This window comes from Podarcis pityusensis (genome assembly GCF_964106645.2).
Source record: "Podarcis pityusensis genome assembly, chromosome: 2".
Taxonomy (NCBI): Eukaryota; Metazoa; Chordata; class Lepidosauria; order Squamata; family Lacertidae; genus Podarcis; species Podarcis pityusensis.
Window position 1 is genome coordinate 5,503,150 of NC_138029.1, and position 17,950 is coordinate 5,521,099.

Here is a 17,950-nt window from a genome sequence, read left to right on the forward strand (position 1 = left end):
ATTTTAAAAGGGAGAGATGACACATGCACATTTAATTGAATAAATGCACATAATAACATTCCAAAATAGTAATGGCAGAAAGTCTGCTGGAAAAATATGGGGAGGGGAGACACAGGCTAAAGAGCCATCGTTCAATTCACTAGCCCAGCAGCTGTCATCTTTTTCCTATAGACCTTACGAATCATAAATTGTCTTGTTTGACAATTTAATAATTTTTTTTGTACAAGCATATACATCTCATATTTTAATAATCACAGCATATAGTAGCTTTTCTACTGCAATGGATGTGTGTGTGTGATATTTTAAAAAACATGTTTTCCTTTACCACTGGCATCATCAAAACCAGCACCAAATTATGAAAATCATGGGCCCTGAACCAACCTCTTGTTAGCCTACTCCAGCCCTACTCCCAGAAGAGTCTGAAGCTCCACCATCCGGTAAAAAACAACAACTCAAGAGCAAGGTCAAGTACAGGCATTTCCAACTGTTCCACAACTTTTCTCTGGAGCTGCTGGACAGATTGTGAGAGGAGTAGTCCTGCGTTAGTCCCTTGTAGCAAAAACAATAAAGGAGTCTTTCGTCACCTTAAAGACTAACAAAGCATAAACTTTCATGGACACAGGCCAATTTCATCAGACACCTAATGTAAAATTTAAGAGGGAAAATTGTAATCTGAGAGCTGAATTGCAATGAGATGCAAAAGTTAAAGTCAATGATTATTAGAGCTTTAATATATGTTAGCCACAGCTTTAATCTTTTAGAGGGGCAGATTGGGGAAAATTGCTGGGACACTTGTATTAACATCTATAGTGGGGCAGGAAACTATTTTGCAAGAAACCATTGTAGATACATAAATCCTGGCATTATTCAGCTAATTAACACAATACTGCAATAAAAACAGAGCTCCTCCAGATTAGAGCTCATGGTGGACCACATTCCTCCGCACAGGCCAGCACATCCATCTCCTTGATTGGCACCTGGGTGTGTGCCACTACCTCTGAATTCCAGTTTTTACACCACCAGTAACCTCATCCCACAGATGTGATAAAGTTCATTTTGACCCTGAGCAGTGCAGTTTGTGAAAGGCAGAGGCGGCGAGGGGGGCAAGGGGAAGCGTCACTGACCCAGATGTTGCTTCTGGTGCCAGGGAGGGCAGCCAAGTCAGCTCACAGAGGACTCCTGGGGCATCAGTAAACTGGAAAGCATGCAGTCAGCGCTGCTTGAAATGCAACCCCACTCCTATGGTTACAGACGCTAACATGTCCCAGGGGAGGAGAACCGGCCAATACTCATCTCTCCTGCATTCATTCACATACACCTATTTGTGCACACACAGGGTCTCCTGGGATCTTAACATTTGGCAGTGGAATCAAATGTGGAAATTCTTGCAGAGCTTGGGTTACTGCTGCCAGTTTCAGCCACCACAGAAAGCTAAACACGATAACTGAACCGACGACTCTTGAGCTGTGGCTCAGGATCTTTCAAAACATTGTGTCAGAACACAAATTCTCTGTTGAGAGACTTGATTGTTATCAGCTAAAGGTAGGGGAACAGCCTTGTGCTTCTCCTGAAAAGGAATTTGACCTGAATATTCCATGTGAGCGATCAAAAACTCTCAAGGAGTGTGTGTATTAGAGATATGCTCCAAGAGTCAGTTTCCCTCTGCTGTTGCTCAAATGTCTCTATCCCATAGGAATTAAAAAGAAAAGACACATTAGTGGTTCCTTCAAAGAGGGAGGAGATCTGCTCAAAGTAGGCGGTGCGCCTGCCTCAGTTCTAATTGCAAGAATTCAATTACTGCCCCTAGAAGTTGCGTATTTCCCTACCAGCTAATTTTAACACACTACCAGGTGCTGGAGAAGTCAGCTCCAAGGAAGCCATGCATCATCCCCCTTCACAGAAAACCCAAAGCACTCCTGCATATTCACCATTGCTGGATAGTGCCAGAACAGATAACGCCAGATGCAGCACAGGACAGTGAGTGTCAAAAAAGACTAAGCTGAGAATCTGGAAGCTTCTTGTTAGATCTCATCTCTGCCATCTCTGAGTCACTAGCAGGGACTGAGGCAAGCCCGCCTTTCAGCCTCAGCCCCTCATCTGCAACTGCCCGTGTTCTATAGAACAGCTTTCCTGTTGAGATACAACCAACATCCATTACCTGAACTTTCCAGAAACAACTGACGGTATTTTTGTTCTGATGGGCCTCCACAGCTGAATAAAGTCTTTGCCATGTGGTTCTACTTGACTGGGTTTTAGTTTTGTTTTAAATGCATCAGATGTGGGTATTTTTTGTGGGGATCTAACTTTTTTTGCTGTTTTTAAATGTGCATTGCCTGAAAACTATTGTATAGAAGGTGGTCATATTTAAGGTGATTGATAAATTAACAATGATAAAAAATGATAAATCTGTGATAATACTGGTCTGTACTGGTCTGCCTTAAAGGGCTACTATGAGAAATACAGAGAATGTACATGAAACACTTTGAACACTTAAGAAAAGGTGAATCTATACAATGTTTTGTGTGCACATGTTAAATGCATGCTAAAGAACAGGAAAGACTGGATTATCAGGGATATTTCTAATTTGACCACACATTTTTAAGGCCCTCCTCACTTCACTCCACTTTACCCTTGCAATGCCTCTGATTTTCCATGTGTTCCTGTTCTTGCAATTCAGAATAATCTTCTATGCATTTAAAAAATAATAATCTTCAGCATATAAATCACACGACAACTCTATAAAGTAGGCTATGCTTCCCATTTTACAGATATGGAATGGCTGAAAAATAGTGATGTGTCCAACACACCCCATGACAAGAGTATGAGCATGGTGTGATCTGAAGCCAGGACCTACTACAGTGTTGAAGTTAAACGCTTTTATCTACTGCCATGCACTGCCTGCAGACATGCATAACAGCCGCAAGAGACAACCAGCACTGCCAAGTACTTAATAAGTTGGCTGTCTTGATTACCGTAAATGGGCCTAGCAGCAAGAAAACTAGTAAGCAATCAGAGATGTAATAAACAGTGTTGGAAACCTTAGGGCTGCCATACATCACGTGGATTTCAAAGGCGAAATTGGCGTCTGGGGGGAATTTCCGAAAAGTGGCTGCTTTGTCCTGGATCGAAAAATAGCTCAACAATTTGGGGTCTTTTTTAAAAAAGTTCAACAACCAGGGTGTCTTGGTTTTTACTTTTTGAAATATGGCAACCCTAAGATCTTGCTTTCCCCACCCTTGGAATGAGGCACCACTCAAAATATGGGCAGCAAAAAGCAGAGGCAACTTTGAATTTGGAGAAAGGCAGAGAGCTGAAAGTTTAGAGCTGTGAGTTTACTGATTGGTGCTTTGAGAATCTGATGCAGGATCAATGCTTTTGCTGATTGCTTTTACTTGCTTACACTAGGCACTGTTTTTACGTGTGTAAACAAAAATGGATATGAGAACGATTTATGTTTCCAGTACTCTCGTCCAAGGGAAACTAGAATATCATGCCCTCCCCTGAATGGTGAGTTTAACATTAGTTCTGCAGACATACATGATTGATTGTTGAAGAAATTCCTGCCCCATAAAAGAAACATATTTAATTCTTTTGAGACCCAAGAAAGACATGCTACTAATTTCAATGATCTCCTTGTTTTTCCACAGGCAAGCTTCATTGCTCACAAAAACCCACACATCTCCATAAAGTATTGGTAGTAGTGGTTTGTTTAAAGTAAAAGTGATGCCACAGAGCAGGAATAGCCAACATGGTGCCCTCCAGATGTTGTTAGCTCTTAGCTCCCATCATTCTCACCACTGGCCATGCTGGCTGGGGCTGATGGGAGTTGGAGTTCAGGAACATTTGAAGGACACCATGTGGCTATCCCTACCATACAGGAATTTAATCTTTGGCACAGATGTGTTTTACAGTGCTTGTGTACCTCGTTTCAGCAGTGTGCAGAGATGAGAGTATAAATTGGTCATTTGCTAAAAGGATATCGAAGTATGACTCTGTATAAGCCAGCATGGCCTATTGCTTTCTAATAGTGGCTTCATAGAGTAAAACTTCACAGATGTGTCTGTCTATGCTGATGCACAGCTCCACCAATCTGGGAGCCCCAATCAGGCTGACCCACAGTGGGCCAACATGGGGATCACCTACCTTGCACCTGGTTCTGAATTAGTTCTGCGATGGAGCTAATATTTCAGGGTTGTTGTTGTTTAAAAAAATCCTTATTAAATATACAAACAGAAGGGAAGAAACTGTCTGAGAGCTGGAGGGGTGGGGTCTAGGGGATGATCCTTCACAAACACTGCGTAATTGTTTTCTCCACTCAGAGGCATTTATCCTGCAGAGTACTACTTCAGGGATGAGGCCTGACAGCTCTGGATAGCTCTGGACCATCCAACCCAACTTACAGTGATCCGTGGCTGTCTCAACTCAACTTGCTGATGCTCAAATCCCTCTGAATAGGGCTGGTTTAGTTTGGTACTTGGCTGAATCCAGTACACAGCTCTAGTGTGTGTGTGTGTGTGTGTGTGTGTGTGTGTGTGTGCATGCGCACATGTGTGTATGTGTCTACAAGGAGCTCTGTTTGCACTTCCATCCTAATGTGTCCAAAGGGAAACTCAAATGAGAAGATGTGCAGGTTACCTAAAGCCAGCACAGCTTCCCCCTGTGAGATGCCTTTTAGACACAATACATTTGTTTGCTGGCACTTTGTGCAATGCCTAAACTTATCTAGTCTCTGCCAACTCTTCCAAATTTCAGCAAACTGTTCAAAATTCCAGACTTCCACAGAATTACACAGCTTGAATACATTTGTATGCTTCACTGGAACAATACATTCCCTCCAAGGCAGAACTTTGACCTCTGTGCTGCAAAATTCCCAGCATGCCTTGCAGATTTAGACCAGGATCCAAAACAAAAGCACACCAGAAAAGCAATTTTCCCCACCAAAAGGCAGGTTGGGGCTTGAGTTTCTTGAACAGCAACCTTCCATACAGCAGGACAAACCATGATGGATTTCCTAGCTCAAGCAGAACATTGGACTAGATATTGTTCTATCCCATTTGAAATGGTTCTGCTTGTCTTAGAATTGTGATGCTTTTATCTGAAGGGGGCAAACGGCTGACAATATGTGACCTCATTGTCACATCTACCAACAGGACGGGTTCAAGATCCTTGTATTAATTTACAAACCCTGGAACAATTTAGGTCCAGGGTCCCATAGGGACCATCCCAACCTGTATATCCATCTCAGTCACTGAACTCATCCATAGGAGTATAGCTGGTTGCCCTCCAAATTGGTGAGGCTCATTTGACATTAACACAAAACTGAGGTTTTAGTGCCACCAGCCTAGCCCTGTGGAATGCTCTTCCAAGAAAATTCATCAGGTGTTTTCTGTATTGACCATTAAACATTCCTGAAAATTTCTTTGTCAGCAGGCAATTAAGTTAATAACTTTCTATAATGCTTAGTTGGTGATCTGTGTCCCCCCCTCCATGTATGGTTTTTATTATGTATAAATAATGGTAAACCACTTTGATATTTTTAGTGAAACTGCAGTCTATAATTTTTTTTACAAACAAACAAATAAACCTGTTTTTCTAATTTTATATTCCATTGTTGTAACCCGACCTAGGGCTTATGGCGAAGGCCCGGTAATAAATTTAATAAATAAATAAATAAATGGCCTACACAGCCCCCTCCAGATTTATGAAGATGAAGAGGAGTTTGGATTTGATATCCCGCTTTATCACTACCCTAAGGAGTCTCAAAGCAGCTTACATTCTCCTTTCCCTTCCTCCCCCACAACAAACACTCTGTGAGGAGAGTGAGGCTGAGACTTCAGGGAAGTGTGACTGGCCCAAGGTCACCCAGCAGCTGCATGTGGAGGAGTGGGGAAGCGAACTCGGTTCACCAGATTATGAGTCTACCGCTCTTAACCACTACACCAATCTGATTCTGATGCAAGTAGATAAATAGGTACCGTTGCAGCGGGAAGGTAAAAGCTGTTTCCGTGTGCTCTGGTTTCCGTCACGGTGTTCCGTTACACCAGAAGCGATTTAGTCATGTTGGCACATGACTCGGAAAGCTGTTGGCGGACAAACGCCAGCTCCCTCAGCCTCAAACAGAGAAGAGCGCTGCAACCCCATAGTCACCTTTGACTGGACTTAACCGCCCAGGGGTCCTTTACTTTTACCTTTTACTAAAAAAAAAGGCAGTCAACTTGTTGAAAACATCATGCCAATTGCCCTGGTGTATGAAGAGTGTTTTGTTTTGTTTTTCTGAATGAACACCCAACCTAGACAGGCTGGCTTTTATTTTGTTATTTAAAAGTTTTAAAATTCTGGTTTGTTAGCAACCCATGGGTTATAGATTGATGGCTTTCTGTTCAAGAAAACATGCTGTTCTTAAATCCATGTTAAATACCCATTCTTTAGTAGCTTTTTTGGATCATGGCAAAAAGATAACTGCTTATATTTAAAGTTGGACAAGCTGGCCCAATGGCAACCATAACCTTCAGGGAAACCATGAGAAGAAAGTGTGCCATGCTCTGTGCTCATAGAAATAAAGCAACATCAATGGCTCTTCCCAAAACTTACATCTCAGGTTTCCAGACAGGTATATTGGTGGTTTGTTGGGATGGGATGTCCTCAGCCTAAACTGGAAAGGGCAGGATATTCCCATCTGATTGGTTGCAGCCACTGTGGCCAAAACAGGCCAAAGTCAAAAGGTTCTGGCATCGTAGGACATTCTTAAGGAGGACTGAGTCCTTCCAAGAAAGACCCCATGGCTGATTGTGGAAGAATTGGGACACAGAAATGGGAGTCACCCCACCCTTGTCCTCCCAGAGTACAGCCCACAACAGAACTTACCCCTTCAGTCGATTTCCCCCCTTCAGATGTGGGTGATGCAGGTGGCTCAAGAATTTCTTTTTCTGTCATACTGCACGGGGAAGAAAGCAGGTGCAACAATAAAGACGCAAAGACATAACCCAGGCACCTCCACTGTTTGTAGAAGGTGGGAGCCAGAAACCCGTGGGACGGGTGGCGCTCGCAGCATCAATTTCAGGTGAGTGTGTGTGCGCGCACACACTCATTATTCGCAATGTCCCCAAACTCAAACCACACTTGATCAACAATCCTCCATCCAAGTGGGCTGGGGGAGGGGGATTTCCATAACAGGAAACCACAAATACCTAGGTTAAGCTTCCAATCTGGTACCCTTCCAATGTTTTGGACAACAATTTCTCCCAAAGCACCTGGAGGGTAACAAGCTGGTGAAGGCTGACCTGGATGTTTTCCAGCATCAGGTGTCTAGCAAATAGGAGCCTTGGGATGGAAAGGGGGAAATTACACCACAGGCATCTTTGCAGGTGAATGGCTGGTGAAGGTAATATAGGTTCTCTGGTTGGCTGGGCTTGAAGCTAACCAGGACTTAGCTCTGGCACATGCAGAGTGCCTCCCCCCCCCCCACTAGTATTGCCACTTTTTAACTGGTAGGCGAGGGATAGTACAGCATTCTCTACCATCAGTGGGATATGACAGGTGGAATCTGAAGGGTCTTGATGAAACTATGGATTTATCTAGTTGCATTTTTAAAACTATGAAATAAGAGTTGGCAATCAAATGAGGGCTAGGGCATTATTACCTACACAGGAATTTCTATTTTCAAAAGTGAAACAAAACATTCCATGTGGTCTATTTCTGTAGAATAACTCGCTGGAAAAAGAAACAGTTTGAAAAATCTTGATGCCCTTTTCTGACATTTATGAAATTGAATAATTTGATGCCTTCTCTGCTGAAATGAAATAAGGCTGTAATATTTTAGGAGGTGGTATGTGGACACTGAAGTTTAACGATTGCAGAAATAAATGAAATCATGTATTACTGTTTATTATATAAAAATATGCAATTTAATATTTATTAAGAAAAAATGGCAGGGGGGGGGGGGAACCCTCACCTTTAAAGTTCTTTCATCACAACGCAACACATATTCTTTAACCAGAAGCAGAGCTGACTGAGAAGATGCATGCAGTTCTGAGGAACAGCTGAGAGTGATTAAAAAGGGGTTTGGATTTTTGAAAAAAAGGTATTTGGAGGAAGGGTGGAATATATATTTAATATACTTTCTGCTGCTTGACTGATCAGTAGGAAGGTATGTTGTGGTTTATACAAGATTAGGCAGTGGGCCAGAAGCAGGCAGTGAACAAAACCCAAGACAGTATAAGCACATTCCCCAAGGCCTCTTGGAGATTATGCATAATGGCTAGGGAATATAATAAATTCAACCAAGAAATTCACATTTCCCCAAGATATGCAGAGCCTCTTAGACTGCCTTAGGGCAGGGATGGGGGAACCTGGGGCCTCCAAATGGTGTTGAACATTTAGCTCCCATCAGCTCCAGCAAGAACCGTCACTGGTGAGAGATGTTAGAAACTATAGTGTAGCAACACCAGGAGGGCTAAAGGTTTCCCATACTAGGAGTAGGCTATGTAGACCCACAACTACCAGTGCTCCTGGGGCTCCTGATAAATCCTCTAGTCTTCTTTCTTTTCTTGGTAAAAGAGTAGGCCATTTCCAATCCCAGGAAATGTAGTTGGGTCAAGATACTGAGAGCATCTTCAAGATACTGAGAGCTAACTCTTCTCCTACACTTTAAAAAAGAACTACCGTTCTCGTGGTTTCTTGAGAGTGAATGATTATTAAACCAGTCAAAATTTATAATAAAATCTCCTCAGAGGGAAACATTAGGGAAACAGTTGCACAATTTTCCACATAGGGATTTATTTGATCTAGTGAGGCAGAAGAGAAATTCACAAAGAGATCACCCCCTTGGCTTCTACTGCTCACTACTTTCCCCAAGAGGTTATGGGGATAGCTGACCAGAGTTCAACATAGTTAGAACAAAATCAGGATTTCTAGGAGAAATTCATTCTGAAACCAACTTATACTTAAAAAGACCCCCAGAAATGCATTATTACCTGGTTAATGTTTGAAGAGAGCAGATGGATTGCAGCACTGGAAAAGGTATAAACAAAATACTTCCTTTCTATAAACAGGCGCTGGGAAGCCCTGCTTCTTAATCCTGGCTGTATATGGACAGGCTGGGATTACTCAGTGGTGAGGGAAAGACACTCTGAGGTGTTTTTCTTTTATTATTATTACTTTTTCAAATGTTTAAGCCCTGGTGTTGTAAAAGAGGTGCGGGCACTGAGCCCTGACACACATTAAGTGCTGACCAAAAGTACACACACTTCCTCACCTGCCTAAGCTGTCTAAAAACCACCAGCCTGAACAATTCCCCGAAAATTTCCGAAGGAGCTCCTCTTCCTCAGCAGAATAACTGAGCCCCATAAATATCAAACTGGGAAGAAATTATTTGTTGATATGGGCCATTTCCCCCACTCAGCAAACCACCTCCCAAACCTTTATGAGAACCAGGAGTGGCCAACGGCAAGCATGGCCCATGCCTGTCATTAATAGCCACGTCACACTGTCAGGACATCAGCAGAAAAGCATTTCGGCTGTCCAGTGCGTAGCTGCTCCCAAGTGCCTGTGCCCACAAACGGACTCAGAGGTTCTGCATCAGTCATAGCACCCCTCCGCCTCGCATTCCTAGAGGTTTCCTCACGGCTGCCTGGCTGTCTGCTTGCACACTCACGTAAGCTGCACATTTGCTGGGTGGTGCAGACAGGCAGCAGAACACACTGTTGTACAACTCTCAATGTGTAAAGCAGATATAACTCCCCAAGGGCAAAAAGTTATTTGCATTTAAAGCCTACATTTAATCACCTCGGGGCAGCTATGAGGGCCACAAATAGTCTTCACCTCCTCCCCCCCCTTTAGTATCAATTTTAATTAAGATATTTTTTAGAAAATAGAATTTTTTTTTAAAAAAGCATAATGTGCTAATTCCGTTTTCTTTCTCAGAACTGCTTTATAGCAGGTGCCTTAATATTCTTTGCTTTAGACTTTTAGTGGGAATCAACCCCCTGTGAAAGCCAGGGGACCGTGCTGCAAAAATGGAAAAGTACTTTAGGAAGTCTTGATCTTTCATTTCTAAAAGCACAAACCTACAACTTGTAGATCCCAACACACACCCTCTTGCCTGTGGATCACCACAAAGCACAATTATTTCCGCAGAAACAGTCATCTCCCCACTCTCTTCCAGAAAAGGCAATTCGGCCATTTTAAACCTCCACAGATTGAAACATGCATATTCCTCTACCTCTGAAAGCAAGTGGCTGAAAGTGGGTAAAGTGAACTGCCTTGTTTGCTTTCTGAGGCATGGGTGGCATCTTTCATGGTTCTAAGTTCTGGGACTGAGACGTTTATGCCTCTGTGAGCCAACAGCAGATGACAGTGGTAGAGGCTGGAGAGAGAAAAGACACACTTACCTTCAAGAATAAAGGACACACACTTCCTGCAGGTTAAATCCTTCCAAAAGTATCAGGCAGTCCCCACAAATGCAGCTCTCCCTTCGTCCTGCCCAACATCTTACTTTAGAGATCCATGGGGGATAAAGATTTTCCCCTTCCTGAGTCTTAGCATGTAAAAGTTTGCCGTCCCAGCACCACAAAGAACTTGAGTGACAGGAGAGGGGGAAAGACAGCTGCCATCTATTGGGAGGGCTGACATGGAGAAATTGGACACTGAATAGCAGCTTGAACATGGCCTGTGGGCCAAACTGCCTGAGACAGCAACACAAAAGCTCAGTTGGGAACTGAGGAGGGGAGGGAGCTGTTCAGATATTGGCAGAGAAATGAGGCAGATCCATTGGCCTAAGGAGCTTTTGAACAGAAATCACTGCCTGGGATACAGCCTCCAAGTGACCTCAATGCTGCAAATAGTGCACCTTGACAGAGTATCTCAGGCCATAACATAGCATCACAGACAGCTAGCCAGGAACACACAATCCCACTGGGCTTCCTAATTTTTCATAGATGCCTTTCTGTACAAACCTATCTTCCTTATGCAAGAGTGCAGTCTATCAGTAACACGTAATGAACACGTTTGCTTTCTGTTCTCCATTGCCTTTAACACCTGACAGATTCTGCAGCCATACTAACTTGCCCATTTTTTCTCAAGTTTGTAAGGCACCTGACATCAGTGTCGATTCAAGAAAAAGGAAAGCAATGTTCAGAGCAGAATTTCCCTCCCCCCCCCCCCCAATCTAGCTCTGTAAAGGGCAAGCCATTCTATTTTATACCAGACACAAATATTTACTTGCTTTTTGCCAACCAACCCAATAAAGGAAATCAGAGGATCAACATGCTTCATAACTGATGCAGTTTAACTTCTGAAGCCGCAGGCTAGCTCTAACAGACTGCCGTTTCCCTTGAGTTTCACCCATGAAGTCTGGACAGAGATTACAGAGTACACAGTGCACAGGAAGAATACAGGAAGCTGCTTTAAACCCTGTCAGGAGCTTTGTCCCTCTAGTCTGGTACTGTCTAATCTGGCTGCAAGCGGCAGTCTCAGTGGGAAGTCTTTCCCAGCACCTGTTAGCCAAGATCCTTTCCTTAAACTGGAAGTGCCAGGGATTAAACCTGGGATCTTCTGCATGCTATGGTGAACAACAAACTGACCACATCTGGCTATGGAGCAGATTAATCATATGCACCTAGAACTTCAGAATTGAATTGTATTTCTATGTAAAGTGCCATATACACTGTATGTCTACAGTCCAAGACTGGATAGGTTTGTCTTTTTAAAAGGCCCTTGCCCAAAGAAAGGAACCCACATGTTTTAACCTACCTATTATATATAATAATTAATTGGGGATGAGGATGAGGATGAGGATGATGATGGTGTGTGTGTGTGTGTGTGTGTGTGTGTGTGTGAAGGCTGAGAAATAGGAGTTTGCTTAGGCATCCCACTGAGATGATGGCAGAGGAAATAGATTCAAATCAATGAACATCTAGATCACAGCTCAGGATCTTAGTCAGTTGGAGAACTGTAAACTGCAGCAGCAATGGGGAGGCAGTGACTGGGAGTTCCAATGGTCAAGGGTTGGGGAAGTGGCACCCCACATAGATCTGTGTCCTTCCACAAGGCTAGAAGAATGAATTGTGAAAAATGAACAGACATGTCATTTCATTACTTTGCATTATTTATATGGGGCTAGATTCAACTGTACTAGCCCGCTGAAAAGCCCCCACAGCACAGCAGGGCTTTCCCCCTTCCCTCTCCACCCCCCAAAAAACCCTGATGTGAAATGGTTAAGCTAAGGAATATTGCACTGGGAATTGGCATCTTGCAAAGAGCATCACAAATAGAAATAATGTGTGAATAGAACCAGCATGTCTCTGGTTATAAGGGTGGGTGGGGATTCAATTCACCTGGCCAACTAAGTAACAATAACCCCTGCCAGGAATAAAGATGGATCTGCCCCAGGTCTCTGTGTGTTACATTTTCACATGGATGAAGATTATGATTCTAACATCCCAGACTTCATGTCTCTTGCTTATGTATTTTGTCTAGTTTTAATTTCGAAACTTAAAAGATGTGGAAGATGAATGTTGCCTCGATGTTGCAGTCTCCAAATCTGGAAACTCTTACCTCTAAATCCTAGATGTGTGGTTGCTGCTATGGTGAGCCGCAGACGTTCAAAGGTATTCTGGTTTAGCATTCCATCACATGTTCCTGGGCTGAACCTGGACACTGAGAAAATACCCTGGGGTCCAAGCTAAGCCTTGATCTCCTCAACCAAAGTCCCCAAAGCTTTGGCTCCATATCTTGAGTAGGTTTCCCCCTGCCTGATTCCTATTGTAGCACATAAATAGCAACTTGCTTTTCAACTTCTCTTTTGCTAGCTGCAGAAGAGGAAATCTTTTGAGGCTGTTTTCCCGTTTGCAAAAAAACACACAAGATTTTGGACTTTAGGCTTGCTAAGAGTCTTGAAATGTCTTTTTTTCTGAAAGCCACGTAATTCAAAGATCATACTATTGGTTGAAGGTGGAACTAGTTGTTACACTCAATGAAAAGTTGCTACCAAAATCACCCCAGCCTTGTGTTGAGCTCTCCCTGTAAAGTTTAGCCATCCTTAGCCAAGATTTTCCTCCACCCCTATTAGGCAGGCAAAAGTTATAATTGTACAGATGTCATGGTGGAGTGCTTCTTCAGCAGCAGATGCATGTGCAGTGAACACCTAGCTCCCTTCTCCAAGTGGGTGGCATTATTTTTATTTAAAAGGACTGCAGAAAGTTGTCTTCATTTTTTAGCAGTATTGTTTGCTAAAAATTGGAAGCAAGCCTAAGCATACAGTCAAATTCATATTTGGCCATTAAAAGATCTACAACCTAGACAATGTAATGGAATAGTCATATGTGCTTTGACTTCAGGGGAATACACCTGAAGTTAAGCATGGTTTGGAAGCTTGAGATAATGAGGGAAAGGTGAGAATCTCTTACGGTAAATGCTGGATGCATTCGGATGTTAACCTTAAATCAGAGATGAAGTACTAAGTGGCAAGCATTGGGCTCACACACTCTCACTTCCCTCTCTTCCTCCAGTGAGGGAGAACACTGGAAGCACCTGTTTCCATTTTCAGCTAACTGCAATTGGTCACTGTACCAAACCGGGACTTTATACATTACACTTTTCTTACCTGATGTGTCTTGTAACAGATGTCATTTTGTATATTTTTAAAAACTAAAAATAAAAGAACAGTAGCCAGGACCAAAGGGATGAGCTTCACACAGCATTTCACCTGGTTCTTGCATAGGGATAAAACTGCAGGTGCTTTGCTGCCCTGCTATTCAGGTACCCAAGTGTCAAATACCAGCCATCTGTCCCTGCCTAGATAATTTCCCAACAGCTCTCCACCAACCTCAGGTCCAAGCAACATGCCTGGGTTAACTCTGGTGAAAGACAAAGGGTCTGACCGTTGTGCCATCCAAAAGAGAAAGAGAGGCAGGGAGGAAGCAGCTTTAAAGTGACAGACGATTTTTTTTTATATTTAAAAACCAAATAATAATATTATTAATAATAAACCCAGATTAAATAAAATGTACAGTGAACATACCCAGCCAACATCTGTATGTGCAATTAAATACGGCTCCGTACCGCGGCACAACGCTGAATGAAAACAATATACACGTGTTCTGGAGAGGGGTTGAGGGGTGGGACATGTTCTTTCACGCAAAAAAATAAAAATAAAAAAATAAAAAACAGAAACCCCCAAAACAAAGCAAAAAAATCAATGTCTCTCTCTTCATTCTGTCCATATAAATATCTCCAGAAAGATTCCCCCCTCCCCCACCAAAAATAAAAAGGGGAGGAGGTGCATGTGGGGTAAAAGGAGGAGGATGGTGGGGGAGGGCAGAAGAGAGCAGCCAAGGAGGCCCGAGAGGCCAGTCCAGTGTGCTTGTTGCCCCCTCCCCGCCCCCCCTCCGCCTGCCCCTATTGGGAGCTGGCACGCTCCAGCACACGCAGGTCGTAGTTCTTTTTGGCCATACGCAACTTGAAGCAGCTAAGTGAGTTGTTGAGACGCAGGGAGGCATTCTGCGCTGCCAAAGGGCTGGGGAAGACGGCCACGATGGTGTATAAGGCAGCAAGGTCAGAATGCCTGCCGTTCTCTGTGGTTCCATGGTTGTTGTCGCCTCCTCCTCCTGGACGCCCCTGAGTCTCTTTGAGCCACTGGATTTTGGCCCCAGACATGGCAAGTTGAGTGAAGAGCTTGTCGGCCTCTGTACGCGTGATGCCCTCAGGTAGATCAGTCACTTCCAGTACGCGGCCCAACACTGTAGGGGTGGCCATGAGGGAGCAAGGAATAAGAAAGAGAAAGGAACACTTTCAGCACCCTTGGCAGCAACAAAAATTGTGGGCAGAAAAGTGAGCGACAGGACCTAGAAGTCTTGGGCCCGGCCGTCATTTTGGCCAGGTCTTATGGGTTGGAGTCACAGCTCATTTCGTCAGCCATACAAAACTGGGGTTAGACCCTAATCCCAGTTTTGTATGGGCTCTTGAAGCACATGTTTTTCTGTTGAAATGAAACAGTAATAAAACCTGTTGCTGACTCCTCTAGGATAATAATAATAATTTATTTATACCCCGCCCATCTGGCTGGGTTTCCCCAGCCACTCTGGGCGGCTTCCAGCAGAATATTAAAATACAATGATCAATCGGATATTAAAAGTTCCCCTAAATGATAAACAAATGAGCATGAGGCAACTGAACAGTTTGTTCCCCTTGTCAAGCAGTGCCAACTTGAATAAAATATTGGGGGAGGGGGCAGGCAAACCCTGCCCCACATAATCAATCACAAGGTGCAGCAACATACTCCACTGATACCACAGACATTCACCACATGCCTGAGGTGTAGTCAGACTGCACTTACCAGATGTATTGCAACCACAGCTTAGATCAAACAGAAGAAAACTGGCAGTGATTTTCACAGGTGGCAATACTGTAAGCCAACTTTAGAAATCATCTGTACAAAACAGATTGGTGCCAATGTTTCCGGCATTTAAATATGTTGTTGTTGGCATATCTGATATCTCCATGCATACTCCACTTGATTACTACGTACCAGAGTATGTTAATACAACAGATCTGTTCAAAGCCCAGCCTGATATAATAAGCACGCTATCCTGGATTGTCCACAATGCTTCTCAAGTGCACCAGGCCATTCTCAGAATTTTTGAGAGTGGATTTGGAGGGGTGAAGCTCAGTAGTTGAATCTAGGGAAGTCACTACCTTTCAGTCTACATCTCAACTATTATTGAAATAGTAATAGTTTCAGATCAGTGGTACCTAAACTTGGCTTTTATCACTTTAGTAGTGGGATCAACCTCCAAAGAATCCTGGGAACCTCCGCTTGATGAGGTGCTAGGAATTATCCACAGCTGTTGTGAGAAGAGCTCAGGGAGGCATCCTCTCCAGCACACCAAGGTGCTGGTGGTCTGAATGGCAGGTAAGCAAGCCAGACTGGAAGTGACGTTGTGAGGACAGAGCACCGAGGATGCAGAATCCTGGTCCTGTTCAAACATGGCCTACACCAGCTGGCACCCTGAAGCAGCCACCTTGCTGAAGCAGTAGTAGGCTTCTCTGTCCTTAGTTCTGAGGGTTCCTGGTCCATAAAAAGAACCACAGGCCGCAATCACAATCAATTGTTGGTGCTTTGAGTCTTTGACAGACGGCACTGTCAGTTTCCACAGAACCTTATAAAAGCCAGTGCGCACGCTCTTCTACATGCTCATCCTCTCACATACTCTTAATGCACCCCAGACTCATCTGTCTCCTTTCTGCGTCCCTGCCCCAGTCCATTTCATATCACTAACTAGTTTCAACATTTTCCTAAGCAATTTTTAATTCAGCTTTTTCTCCTCCTGCCCCGGCTCCTACACAAATCCCATACTACATCTCCAAACTCAGGTAAATTGGCTGGGAGCAATCAGGGCCTTGTGGTCGACCTTTTCCCTCTCAACGATCCTGGTAGGGATATAATCAAAACTTTGAAGACCCTTGACTGTTTACAGACTAATTGCCAATCAAGCAAGGAAAACATCTGCCTCTTCCCCCATGGGCTCCCCCACATGGTCTGGGAAACATTGCTCTAAGCAGAAAAGAATTTTCCTCTCCAGTCTGTGCCAAGTTTGCTGCCAGTCATTTTCACAGATTCCTGTGCTGGAGGAACTGGGCACTAGAGCCAGCGGTTGTGTCTTGGCAGCAGCTCCAAATCTGCACCCCAAATAAATAACTGCATGACAGTTCCAGTTTCCAGTTAGCAGCAGCAGTGCTGGGTCTTGGCAGGCAGGATTCTTTGCTAATATTAAACAGGCAGAGTAGCAAATATAGCAGACCCACCCCAGGCTATTTTCCACTGGGGGGTGGGGAATGCAGGTGGAGAAGTTTCATGCTCTAAAGAGACTCTTAAAGGAACAGCAGGACATCACTGTGTAGTTTGTTTACAGGGGGCATTTTCAACACTCCTCCTCATTTACTGGCAAGTGGGTTTTACTTGCCGGCTTAGCTCATCCTGTCCAAATCTAATTGGCAAGCTTTAGCTAAGCTCATATTACCTCTACCCCTCCTTCAAATCAGAACCAGTGACAGCGGTGAAGATCCTGTGGAGGCGGTTGGTGGATGGATGGCGGCAAACAGATTGAGGTTGAACCCTGACAAGACGGAAGTATTGTCCTTTGGGGACAGGAGGCGGGTGGGTGTGGGGGCCTCCCTGGTCCTGAACAGGGTAACCCTGCCCCTGAAAAACCAGATGCGCAGCCTGGGAGTCATTTTGGACTCACAGCTGTCCACGGAGGCACAGGTCAATTCTGTGACCAGGGTAGCTGTCCACCAGCTCCATCTGGTATGCAGAGTGAGGCCCTACCTGCCCACGGACTGTCTCGCAAGAGTGGTGCATGCTCTGGTTATCTCCTGCTTGGGCTACTGCAATGCACTCTGCGTGGGGCTACCTCTGTAAGAATTGAATAGAACCTTAAATATATAAACTGATTCCCTTCCTTTAAAGACCTGAGATTTTTTCAATAAATACTGAAGTTGGCTTCTGTATAAAGAGTTTGATGTTCAGGGCCAAGCAACTAGAGGCCTATATTAAACTAATCCCTAGAAAGTATTTAGGCTGCAATCCTGTACATGCTTTTACCTGGGACTAGGTCCCTTTTACTTAAGTGGGCTTCCTTCTGAGTAGGCATGTAGGGGGTTGTGCAATTAGCAGCAAGTGGGGGCTGGCCCTGCCTCATGCTCCCGGGCTGTATCCTCGACTGGGGGCTGGGGGGCATGGCTGGCAGAGGTGACAGGTTTGCCTTGGAGTGGAGCATTTTTTATCAGAGCTGTGAAGTTCAGCCACACACCCTCCCCCTTGATTTATTATTTTTGGAGTGTGGGGTCAATGCTGTTGCCCTTGTTCAGACACCATGGGAATTTGTAAGGGAGGGTGAAGTAGCCACATTTGTGGGTGGCACTCAGCACGTTCGTCTGCTGAATCCTTCCAGGC

The 17,950-nt window shown here is 44.1% G+C and overlaps 2 protein-coding genes across 12 annotated transcripts in view; both read right to left on the reverse strand.

Moving 5' to 3' along the window:
• The window catches only part of STAC3 (SH3 and cysteine rich domain 3), a 30,620-nt gene extending 19,985 nt beyond the window's left edge, over window positions 1–10,635 (reverse strand). For 2 of the 4 annotated variants that reach the window (XM_080990354.1, XM_080990352.1), the window contains exons 1-2: window positions 8,973–9,416; window positions 6,865–6,934 (exon numbers count right to left, since the gene is read on the reverse strand). In XM_080990354.1, coding sequence (XP_080846480.1) covers window positions 6,865–6,933 — 69 coding nt within the window. In that variant the 5' untranslated portion in view covers window position 6,934; window positions 8,973–9,416. Of the gene's footprint in view, window positions 1–6,864; window positions 6,935–8,972; window positions 9,417–10,388 lie in introns of those variants that run through there. The other 2 variants (XM_080990353.1, XM_080990351.1) reach the window with 2 other exon arrangements.
• A 3,286-nt stretch (window positions 10,636–13,921) lies between these two features.
• The window catches only part of R3HDM2 (R3H domain containing 2), an 87,017-nt gene continuing 82,988 nt past the window's right edge, over window positions 13,922–17,950 (reverse strand). For all 8 annotated transcript variants that reach the window (XM_080989769.1, XM_080989771.1, XM_080989770.1 and 5 more), the window contains one exon: window positions 13,922–14,735. In XM_080989769.1, coding sequence (XP_080845895.1) covers window positions 14,395–14,735 — 341 coding nt within the window. In that variant the 3' untranslated portion in view covers window positions 13,922–14,394. The remainder of the gene's footprint in view (window positions 14,736–17,950) is intronic.